General features: G+C 39.0%; 1 protein-coding gene across 1 annotated transcript; it reads right to left on the bottom strand.

The window, feature by feature from the left end:
• Positions 1 to 3120: 3120 nt before the first annotated feature.
• On the bottom strand, positions 3121 to 4062 carry LOC308352064 (olfactory receptor-like protein OLF3; the record flags this gene model as incomplete). The annotated part of the gene is made up of 1 exon (XM_080818113.1): positions 3121 to 4062. One exon carries the CDS (start codon positions 4060 to 4062, stop codon positions 3121 to 3123), a length of 942 nt encoding a protein of 313 aa, XP_080674239.1.
• Between the last annotated feature and the right edge of the window lie 8176 nt (positions 4063 to 12238).

The raw sequence follows: 12238 nt of genomic DNA, 5'->3' as shown, positions 1-12238 counted from the left end.
AAACAAAACAAAACAAAAACCAGGCCTCCCTTTAGAGAAGATCTGATGTTAATGCACAGATAAAAGGGTTAAGACAGAAGGCTAAGCTAATCTTTTCATCAAATGAAATGACCTTTATATAATAAAGGAAAGAAAAAGCAGCACAAGAAAATGATTTCCTCCCAAGATGCACAAAAGAACAAACTAGCTATTTTAAATTAATTGCATTCATCAGGATTCTGAGTTTTATCCCCGGATTCTAGAAGATGAGTATACACTATTTCACTGCCTCCTATTGTGATCTGTGAGGAACCACAGAGAAGAGGATCTGTACCAGGAAGTTAAGGACAAACAAATGCAAAGTATTTTTACTTAAGGTTTTCAAAATTATCAGGAAGCTGGATTTGAAAACACAGGCATATTGGCATGGCAAAATTCTAGGATTAACTATCAAGCAGTGTTTGTGAGCATTCAGCAGCCTATTGTTAGTACTCATCAGAAACAAGTTGAAGTTCTGTTATAACCAATAATGCATACTAACTATGATTTTTATCTCATTAGGTTGGTAGGTTGATACAAAAATATATATATATTTTTTAACCACACAGTGTATAGGTTAGTTTTGGTTACCAGAGCGGATTGACTGGTAGTTCAGAATGTGGGATTACTACTTGTTATGGCCTTAACTGTGTCACACCAAAATTCATATGTTAGAGTCCTAACCCCCAGTATTTCACAATATGACTGTATTTGGAGATAAGTCCTTTAAAAATGTAATTAAGGTAAAATGAGGTCACATGTGCAGGCCCTAATGCAATATGACTGGTGTCCTTATAAGAAGATGAGATCAGGACATAGATATGCACACACAAAGGAAAGACCATCTGAGGACACAGCAAGAAGGCAGCCATCTAAAGCCAAGGAGAGAGGCCTCCAAGGATACAGTGCTGTCAATGCTTTGATCTTGGATTTCCAGCCTCTAAAACTGTGGGAAAATAATTTTTTGTTATTTAAGCCACTCAGTCTGCGATATTTTAATAAGACAGCCCTGACACACTAATACAGCATCTATTGCTCACTAGATGTCTTCAAGGAAGGCTGGACAGACCAGTCTCTGAGCGTCAAAGAATGTCAGAGGGACTTTTTTACTGCTATGGAATGTCCAGCACACAGATGCAAATACCCAGACTTAGTCTTTGATTTTCTCTTGGTAAACAATTTCACTATAGTTGACTTAGTCTGTACTAATGTCACATTCAACCATTTCAGGTAATGGCTGACCACTTGCCAGTCTTTCCCTCCCTCCTTCCCTCTCTCCCTTTATTCCACCCTCAATAATTGTATGGAGCTCTAGCATAAAAGAGAGAACTAGATTCATTAGTCCTATAGCTATACTTCAAAGAACATACTCTTGAGAAGCTGAAGAAAATCTGTTACTAAAAGATGAGTCTAGAGGAATTTTACAGAGGTACAGGCATTGGTTTTGATGTGCGAAATCTGTTTTTACTTCACGTGATACCTATCCTTGCAGGGGTTCTAGAGAGCCAAAGATTAGTGCCATATAAAGACCTTCATGTTACACATTAACATCCCTGGGGATGCTCAAGATCTGGGCATAGGAAGACAAGAATAGACCCCACTTCCAGATAATAATCAGATGGAGCTCAGAGCAGCAGGAATTGTTATTATGTGAATTTTGCACACTTTTATGCAAACAGACAAGGATCAGAAAATAATAGTTATAAAGGTATTTGGCAAAGTCTTATTATATCCTTCTAGATAAAATGATTAAAATGTTTGAATAATATATTTTAAAGTAGATTTAAAAGCATTCACAAAATCTGCTCTATTGGTTTTCAATGTGAAAGTAGGTTCACAGTGATATAAAATTGGCATGTACTACATGGTAATTTTTTTATTACTTTTTCTGTTTATTATGTCTATGAGAAAGAAAGAGAAAGCAAACTAACGGAATAAATTTGAGAATCAAGATTCAAAATATTCTTGGTGGGTTGGTGTGATGCATGAAAATCAATAATAAAAATTAGCAGAGCTAAATATACACGTTTTCATTTAAGTTTTAATAAAATAAGAATGCAGAGAATATGGAGATTTTGTAAACAGTTTATAGGAAAATCATCTTGGAAAATTAGTTAAATAAAAAACCATAGTTATGAATAATTTTGGAAATAATGGTGATGCTTGCACAACATTGAAAAAATAATGTCACTGAATTGTATCTTGGCTAAATTAGCAAATTTTATGTTTTATATATATTTTATTACAATAAAAAAAGACTATAGTGAAGCCACAGATATTTTGCATATTACAAACAAATTCAATTTTTTTTTTAAGATTTTATTTATTTATGTGACAGACAGAGATCACAAGTAGGCAGAGAGGCAGGCAGAGAGGGGGGGGGGAAGCAGGCTCCCTGCTGAGCAGAGAGCCCAATGTGGGTCTCGATCCCAGGACCCTGAGATCATGACCTGAGCTGAAGGCAGAGGCTTTAACACACTGAGCCACCCAGGCACCCCGCAAATTCAATTCTTGAAAAGCGAATGAGAACCAACATACTGGGGTGAACAAGTATAGCATCATATATTATATATTTCACAATATCATATCACACTCTAGACTAAGGCACAAATGGTGTTGAAAGTTCTAAAACTGTCATCATTTGAGAAAGAGTTAAAGAAACTATTGTGATCATCCTGGAGGAAATAAGGTTGTTCTACAAATTGTAGCATTGTCATGTGGAAAGAGGAACAGACATTCTCCACTCTGCTCTACCAGGTAAAAGCAGACCTAATTGGTGGAATTCATCTCTCTATTCATTCCACACCAGGTCTGCTGGACAAAGCTGCACATCATTTCTTTATGCATTGATATGCTAATAAAATTTTAAAAATGGGCCAATGAAGACTAAATACCACTGGATATCTAACAGAAGATGATCTAAGAAAGGCCCTCTCATGGATCACTGACGTGATTTATCTTGCATTGGCCTGTATGAGGAAATTCATTAATCAGGTAGAGGGATGCTTTACCCGAATGCAAGGCGTATGTGGGAGTCCTGTATACCTCCAGCCCATCTCCTTTTTGGTTTTGATTATAGGTAATAGGAAGTTCTTATAGTCTTTACTCTTTATCTCTGAAATTCTCTAGAAACTTTTGAAAAGCAGCCATAACTTCCTTATTCCTCAAGCTGTAGATCAAGGGGTTCAACATAGGTGCCACCAGAGCATAGAATAGAGTGACAATTTTCTCTACTCCCATGGAGGAGGCTGACCGTGGAACCAGGTAGGTGAAGATGGTAGCCCCAAAGCACATGCAAACCACAATGAGGTGGGAGGCACAAGTCCCAAAGGCTTTGCTACGTCCCTGAGCAGAATGAATTTGCAGAATGGCAGTAACAATACAACCATAGGAGAACAGAACAAGGGAGCAGGGAAGCATGATCACCAGAAATCCCGAGATGGCCATCATGACCATGTTGAAGGAGATGTCCACACAGGCTAACCTTACCACTGCGAGGGTCTCACAGGCAAAGTGATTAATAACATTGTGACACAGAGGAAGCCGGAAGGTAATGATTGTTTCCATTAGCGAATTTGTGAAACCAGCCACCAAGCAGCCGGCAGCAAGCCCCAGGCACAGCCCTTCATGCATGATGACCGTGTAGTGCAGTGGATGGCACACTGCCACATAGCGGTCATAGGCCATGGCTCCCAGCAGGAAGAACTCAGATCCACCTAATCCTAGGGAGACGTAGAGCTGAAGCACACAGCTATAGAATGGGATGGACTTCTGGGCTGAGAGCATGTGGGCTAGCATTTGTGGGGCAAAACTGTTTGCATAACAAAGGTCCACAAAAGATAAAACACCAAGGAAGAAGTACATGGGGTTATGAAGCCTGTTGTCCAGTCTGATCAGAAGAAGAATGAGGGCATTTCCCACAAGAGTCACCAAGTACATGGTCAGGACCAGGACAAAGAGGATGACTTGAGTCTTTGGGTCACTGGACAAACCCAGCAGAATGAACTCACTCACCCATGTCTGGGTTTTATTTTCCTGGTCCATGAGCTTCTGAGGACCAAACTCTAAAGACGTTGAAAAAACAAATCATGGAAACTTGGGATTAGAAGGCTGGTTTTTAGAACATATAGAGAGAGTCTACCCATCTGAACCAAAGTTCTTCTAGAACATCTCAGCCAAATCATCATCCAAACTCTGCTTGAATGCATCCATACATGAGGAACACAATAGAACCCAACTGTGTAGCTGGAAATCAAGGAGTAAAGAAGTTACATTCTTATAATTCCATTTATTGGATCATAATTTCTTCTCTGAAACATCAGCTCTTAAATGGAGGAAGGAAATTAATGAAGTATTTAGACTTAAAATCCTACTCAATTTAGTAGTTATTATAGAGAATTCATGTCTTTTTGGTGAGAAACATTTTGGTTCACATGAAAGTTATATTTTTCTGAATCCTGAATGATGTCCAGTCCCATTTAATTTCATTTTGTTTATTGGATTTCCCCTCGAAATATCTCACACACAACCCTACTTACCCCTCAGGGGAATGCATCCATGAAACCCTAGATGTTTTAAATAATATTCTTATACTTTTATTAATCAATGATTTTGAATACATTTGCTGTAACTTGTCATTTCGAGAGTGTCAAGTGGAAGGCGTCCTCTCTACCTATGTCACAGCAGTGGCCACACTGGGCAAGATCAACAGAAGATGGCTAACTTCAAGAATTGGATGTTGCATGAAGAGAAAGTATAGATAGCTGCTAATTAATCTCCTGTGCCCTTCAAAGGGAGTTTAATAAAGTGTTTAATGATATGAGGTTATCACTTTACAATGATGCTTTCTCAAGGAAGGAACAGCTCATTCATTTCTCAATACAACATTGATCAGTCCTCACCAGTGAAGACAGGATAGAAGATCAGGTCCTAGTTATAGAACACGATGACATAGGCAGTAATTCTTTGACCCCAAACCGATTTTTTTCTTCAATTCACTTACAAAAGAAAAAAGTGATCCATAACTCAAGTATACAGATAGGAGTCTGAAGTCTTAGAGACTATTTTAGTGATGAAAGATCTACGAGAAAGATGATTACACTGTATGTTAACTAACCGGAATTTAAATAAAAACTTAAAAAAAAGATTATTACTCCACTGGCTCCTATGTTATTCATGCAATAATTATAGATGGACGGCAAGACTATAACTGCATTTATCAAAGACTTCCACTTTCAGCCTAGAAACTTAGAATAATTGTTAGAGATCATGCTTCTTCTAACATAGGTGTTTGGGGAACTTAAAATTGAAATTCATTGTCATGAAAAGAGCAATTTTCAGACCATTTGTCATTAAATATTCAGGATTTAGTATTGTTTTGAGTAATATCCAAAATGCCAAAGAATTTACTAAAAACTGAGCTTTAAGAAACTGGGTGTTACACATGAAACAGTAGAAATGATCAAACAACATCAGAAACCCATTCAAGGCCTTGCAGTGGAACCTTCCAGTCATGCACACCAGAATTAACTGGAACGAGTTTGGCAAAGAGATTCACAATGCTTAAAGTGTAAGTAAAGTTCTTCACTGTGTAATAAGATACAGGATTCAAAATCTTCATGACAAATAGGTAGTTCGTAATCAAGAGTTGCATTTTTCTAGAATATTCAAAACTTAACAGGTTGTTTAACCTCATGGCTAGAAACCAATAGCATAGTCTTAATTCTTTTGTGTTCCCTTGCTTGTAATTTCTGTTACACTATATCTATTTGTATATCAGCTTCTTTTCATTTTGCCATTATTTGACATTGAAATAAAAAAATATTGTCATTATACTGGTTAGAAAATTTCCTAGTCATGAAAACCCTGATAAAAATATGGACCGATACATTTACAGTGCTTCCCTATCCCTACATAAATGTATTGTTAACACTCTAATGCTTTTTATAGATTCACCAATAACTAAAGAGACCACACTAGAAAACACAGGTTTCTCTCTGACATCCACAAATCTACAGTTTTAGAAGAGAATTATATCTCTCTCTTTCTACATGTGCATGCATATACATACACATATATATTTCAAGAATTGCTGAAAAGGTAGATGTTGAAAAAATTATTTTGTGTTCACTGCTTTGTTTTAGGATTTCATGAAATAAACCAAACAACTGTATAAATCACACTTAATAAAACCTGAAATATACCAAAGTGGGATGAATTGTTTCTAAGGCGTATTTCTATTGTAACCTGTTCTTTAAAGCAATGCCAGTGGCTTGTGTCACATTGTACGTAAGACTTACTCCACATAACCTCTCTTCAGTCCTGTCTGCTGAGGGCTCAGATATAACGGTGAGGCAGCCGCTTTTCCACGTGGTGTCAGAAGGGGTGTATACGCCCACAGGTGGCGGGAATGCAAAGGTGATGGGTCATGGTAGATTCATTTACACTCTTTGCACTTCTATAACCAGGACTCAAATGTCAGCTTTAACAAATCAAACAGTAACAAAACAAGTAGTGCTTTCCTACCTGTCTCCAAAAACATATCCACAAGGTGGGTATTTGTTATTATACTCATGTCATGCTTGCTCAGTGACATAGTCAAGACAAGTGCATCTCTAAGTGATACATAATTCGTGTGAGTGATTTTGCTGTTTTTAGTAAAATATATTTAATATTTTTAAAAAGTGATGTGTTAAAAAAAGTGATGAGTTAAAGTCAAAGTAAACCCTGTTTCTTTGTAAAATTGTTTCAAATGACTTACCCAAATCAATTGCCCTGTGAATCACTGAATAGTCAGTTCAGTTTTAGAAAATCTTAAGTTATCTGCTTTTTGGGGGGCAGATGGTGGGAAGAAAAGAAGCTCCTGAAACACTCTTGCTCACCCAGAGTACAAAAATTCACTGGGTAGGAAAAATGTTATGAGAAGAATTAAAAACTGTAACTGCATTTGTTTCTGTATCAAGTTGATATAAACAAACATTTTGTTAATTTCTTATTCTGTACCAAATTATACTAAATATCTTATATACCTAATAATATATAATAAATATAATATAAATCTTCACAACAACACTCTGAAGTCTGGCCTATTATTTGCAGGAGGTAAAGGAGATGAAGAGTCTGGACAGAGGAATCAGCAGGTGAACAGGGTTACCTGAAACCTAGGGACATCCCTAGTGCTTCTACACACAGCGTGACCCGTGTGCCATACAGCAATAGTCAAGGGCTGTGGATTCACCTGATGTAAAATCAGGAGACATAGTAGGGCACGCGGGTGTCTCAGTTGGTTAAGCCTCTGCCTACAGCTCAGGTCGTGATCCTAGAGTTCTAGGATGGAGCCCCACAACGGGCTCCTTGCTCAGCACGGAGCCTGTTTCTCCCTCTGCCTGCCACTCCCCCTGCTTGTGCTTTCTCTCTCCCTCTCTTTCCGATAAATAAAGAAAGCCTTAAAAAAAATCAGGAGACATACCAAGAGGACTGAGTTCCTACTTTTGATCCCATTCACCTCCAAGTTGTGGTGGAGCAGAGCAAGTGCCTGCTGCTTACCTGGGAATTTGAAGTCTGGCTTTCAGGCCTTGCCAACAACAGGACAAGGAGAAACAAAGCATCTCTCTTTCATTTAGAAACTCTCTTCTTCTTGTAGATCCTGATTCACTGGCTTCTTTTACAAACTCAGAAAGGTGATCATGCTTCTACTTTGTGTCTCATATGGTGATGACGACAAGAGGGTCCATGGCAGGGGGTCCTTTCTTTCTCCCTTAAGAAAAAATGAAGGGCTATGGTTATGGACAATAATGGAAACAAAAATGACCTACTATCAGAAATGGATAAAGGTACGTGCTATTTTTTAAAAATCAGCTTGCAAAAGAAGAATAAACCTAAGTATACTTTTGTCTAGCCAGAAGACTATCCCTAACAAAGAAAAGATGAGTCACGACAAGGATCCTGGACTATGGGGATGAGTCTTGTCTGCTTGGGAGGCTTGTCCCTTCTGATCTGCCTCCCAGAAGGAACTTGGACTCCATTCTCCTTAGTGGTGAGGGTTTACAAATAGTGCCAACATCCCCCCCCCCCCCCCGTTTGTGTAAGTAGTTACCGTCACACTAACAGAAAAAGAGGGCTACATTTGCAGGGCACTTGGTAATCACACCCAAGGCAGACAGGTAAAATGTTGAGTGGCCATGTAGGTAAAGCCCAAATCATTACACACGTGAAGAGATGCCCTTCTTGTCCGAGGACTGTTTCCAGGGCGCCCCCCTGTGGTTCCACACACAAACACACTCACTCATTCCGAAGCTGTTCACAGTTCTTTCCTAACTACTTAGCTGTACATTCGCAACATAAAATCACAACTCTGGGATGTACCGACACTGAACTATGCACTATAAAATGCTTAATTTTATGTGATATGAACTATACCCCAATTTAAAAAACCTTCATTAATTATATTTCATTAAATACCTTCTTTAAAAAAAATTAAAACTAGCCCAAACTCAAATAAACAAGTAGTAAATAAATATCTGAAAGAGAAAGATATGAAGAAGGTAAGCAGAAGAAGAGAGGATATTGAGATGCAAATGAGAATAAGTAAATGAGCATAGTCATTGACAAGCTCTCTAGGGACAAAGGGAAAAAGTCAAAGAGAGAATTAATGGTCAGAAAGGAAAAAAGGAATCAGAAAGGAAGACAAAATTTTAAAAAGAGTACACTGAAGAAGCCAAAAAAGTTGAAATGAAACCAAATGAGGAAGAAATGAAATGAAATCAAATGAAAATGGGAGAAGAGAAAATTAAAATATTTATCGATGCCCTTTTCTTGACATTAATCAATTAACACATTGCTAGAGTTATCCAATATTTTACATACCAGAGCTTCCCGTATTTTATTTATCTTAGTGTTCAATCCCAGAGTGTTATTTTTAGTACTTTGCAGTGAAATTTTCTAGAATTTCGTGCTATCGTGGTAGAAATCCTGCTCAAAATAGATTTACCAGAGAAATTGATGAATTCTCAGAAAATAGGAACAGTGAGATCTTTCAGGACACACCCCCCCCACACACACATATCATCAGGACAAATTTTTCATCAGTTACATTACTGAAAAACCCCAAATTCCTCACCGAAAGATGGAAGACTCAAAAACACTTAGCTAAGGTACATGTAATTGGCGTTATTGAATTATTTCTGTTCTTCAGTCGCTTTATCATAATCTGCTTTGCAAAGAGGAACAAATACCTCACCAGAGTCATCTCTGCATTGCCAAAGCACACTGGAGATGATCAGAAACCCATATCCTTTTCTTCTGAGCTTTTAAAATAGTTTTGAAAAGAGAGGGACATGGGGCAAAGGAAAGAAGTAAAATGCACAGAGAACTGAAAGGAAGAGGGGGCATAGCACAGGTCTGAAGAGGGGAAGGTGGGACTCCTGGGTCAGGCTGCCTCCTACAGGTAAGGACTCCTCTCCCCTCCCCAGCCTTCCCCTCCCCTCCCCTCTCCTCCCCTCTGCTCAGTTGCCATCTCACCCTGTTCCAGTGCTACACTGTTCTCTCTGCCTTGCCCCAGAGTACTTAGAAAAGGAGGTTTAAGCTACAACTAGGCATGGTGAGTAGCCCACATAAATTTTTTTTATTTCAACTAGAGAGGCTGCGTCTATCGTCACCGAGAGCTCTGCATCTTTGGATCATTTTCATGCATCTTGAACATTTGATTTTTATTTTGAAAGACCCCTTCCACTGGAATGAAGTGTTGTGGAAAAGCATATATTCCTCTGAAATCCTAGCACATCAGTTTTTATATCTGAAAAATGAAGATAGTAGCATAAACAGTGCTTTTCCTGGAGAGGTATACACATAATTATCCAGCAATAAAAAAATAACAAAAATGCTTCATTAAATTAATAAGCAAATGGAAATAAACTTGAAAGTTACTATTTCTTTTTTTTTTTTTAAGATTTTTTATTTGTTTATTAGTCAGAGAGAGAGAGAGAGAGCGAGCGCACAGGCAGACAGAGTGAGTGGCAAGCAGAGGCAGAGGGTAAAGCAGGCTCCCCACTGAGCAAGGAGCCCAGTGCGGGACTGGATCCCAGGACGCTGGGATCATGACCTGAGCCGGAGGCAGCCGCTTAACAGACTGAGCCACCCAGGCATCCCTGAAAGTTACTATTTCAACTACATATATCCACTAAGCAGCCTATTTGGTGTGCGAGTGTGGACAGTGGGACCTAGGAAAGCTACACTAGATTCCTGACCAGCCCCAGATGGGCAGTTGTCGGAAGCATTTCAGACAAGGATGTTACTCTAAAGACTTGTTCCCCAAACAGAAATTTTGTGTGGAGGGGAAAGAGCGAGTCTCTGAGGGCATCCTCTTTCTACCGGCATCAGCAAAGAAAAGGCCCATCTGGTGCCTGGTGCACAGACCAGGAGTAGGTGGGTGAAAAGCAGATATGAGGACTGCTGCCAGCCTGCTAGCAGCCTCAGGCAACCACAGGTGGGGGAACCCTTCAATGACTTGAAAACTCTGGTTTCCTGATTTGAATAGCCAGAACACACATTCTTAAGACAAATCTCCAGGAGAGGACAAATACATCAAGCCACCATGCTCTTAGGCTTGAAGCATACAGGAGGGACTACAGGTAACAGGAAGCTGGTCGCATAATTTATGTTGCTAAGTAAGTGTTAAAAAGAGCCTGACAATGGGTGACTCACCTCTGCAGAGTGGAGGAGGCCATCCCATGTGATGGCAGAGGTGGGCAAGTTGTGAAATTTGAAGCAAGTGCAAATGGAACAGGTAACTTTCTCCAACTTTTGTCATGAAATCTCAAAGGGCCAATTATGCTTTGTTCGTTAGATTTCTTTTATTTTCCCTCCCCCTCTGTCTGGTCACTTCTGAACCAAACAGCCTAACCTACATTTCAACTTTGCAAATCCAGGTTTTGTTTCCTTGTCCCCAGAGCACGGGAAGGAGCTCTTCAAACTTTAATTTCTCAAGGGGATGGGGTGCGTCTGAGTCTTTGGTGATACCACCTTTGCATGGTGGAAATTTTTATCCCGCTTTATGAGCATGAAGATGTGATTACACCTCAAATTCCTCGTTGCAGGTCACCCGTCTACACATTCCTTTAAGTAATAGCCCCTAGCCAGGAAGCTCAAGGGGCTGGTGGGATGCTTCGTGCTTCATTCTCTGCTCTGAGCGTGGGCAGGGAGAATCTTTATGCCAATTACTAAACAGATGCAGCCTATAGTGGGGCTGTTCTCTAGGTTTGTAATTCTATTTTTTTTTAAAGATTTATTTACTTATTAGAGATAAACAGAAAGCAGGGGGAGGGGCCGAGGGGGAGAGAGGGAGAGAATCTTCAAGAGACTCCCCACTGAGTGCAGAGTCCAACATGGGGCTCCATCCCAGGACCCTGAGATCATGACCTGAGCCAAAATCAAGAGCCAGATGCTCAACCGACTGAGCCACCACTTTCTAAACAAAATGATCTGCCTGCGGGTGCTTCCTATGTGAGTGCTGGAGTTGGAAGGGCAAGTGTAGTAGAGCCTGTTAGCTCTGGACCTTAGAAAGACAAGAAAAGGGGAAAAAGTTGCTTTCCCAAAACATTGCTGCCATTTCTCATAATTTTTTTTTTTAGTTACTGTCTTTTTTGCTTTGTGGATTTATTATCTTGTTTCTTGTCCTTTTACCATTATTAAATACATTTTTAGGAGGGAGCAAATATAAACTCATTTGTAAAATCACTTACTTCCTCACCTTAGATATGTGTAAATTTTCATGGCATATTAATAGGAAAAATGACATTTCTTTGTCCTGTTAGTATAGCCACGTGTCCCAACATATTTTTTAGAAGTACATATTTTCCTATATTACTTTGAAATTATACATTCATGATATACTAAATTCACATATGCAAAAGTTTCTTTTGGGACTGTATTTTGATTCATGCCTTTTTCTACCCCAATGTTAGAGTTTTAATCGTACTGACATATAATCTGCTTTTATGTATACTAGGGCAGGGACTCCTTCACTTTATTACACTTCTTCCTTAAAAACTATATTAAATAAAAGTTAAATGCCCTAAGTCCACAACAAAGATTATACTTAATGGAGGATCTGCAGATGCTTTCCTTGGATCAGGAACCAGGAAGATACTGGTTATGATAGCTACTGTTTGACCTGACATTAGAGGTCCTGAGCTATGATATGAGAAAAGAAATAGATTGAGAT

This window comes from Martes martes (assembly GCF_963455335.1).
Source record: "Martes martes genome assembly, chromosome: 11".
Lineage (NCBI taxonomy): Eukaryota > Metazoa > Chordata > Mammalia > Carnivora > Mustelidae > Martes > Martes martes.
Note: the sequence above shows the minus strand (reverse complement) of the source record. Positions and strands in the feature narration are given on the sequence as shown.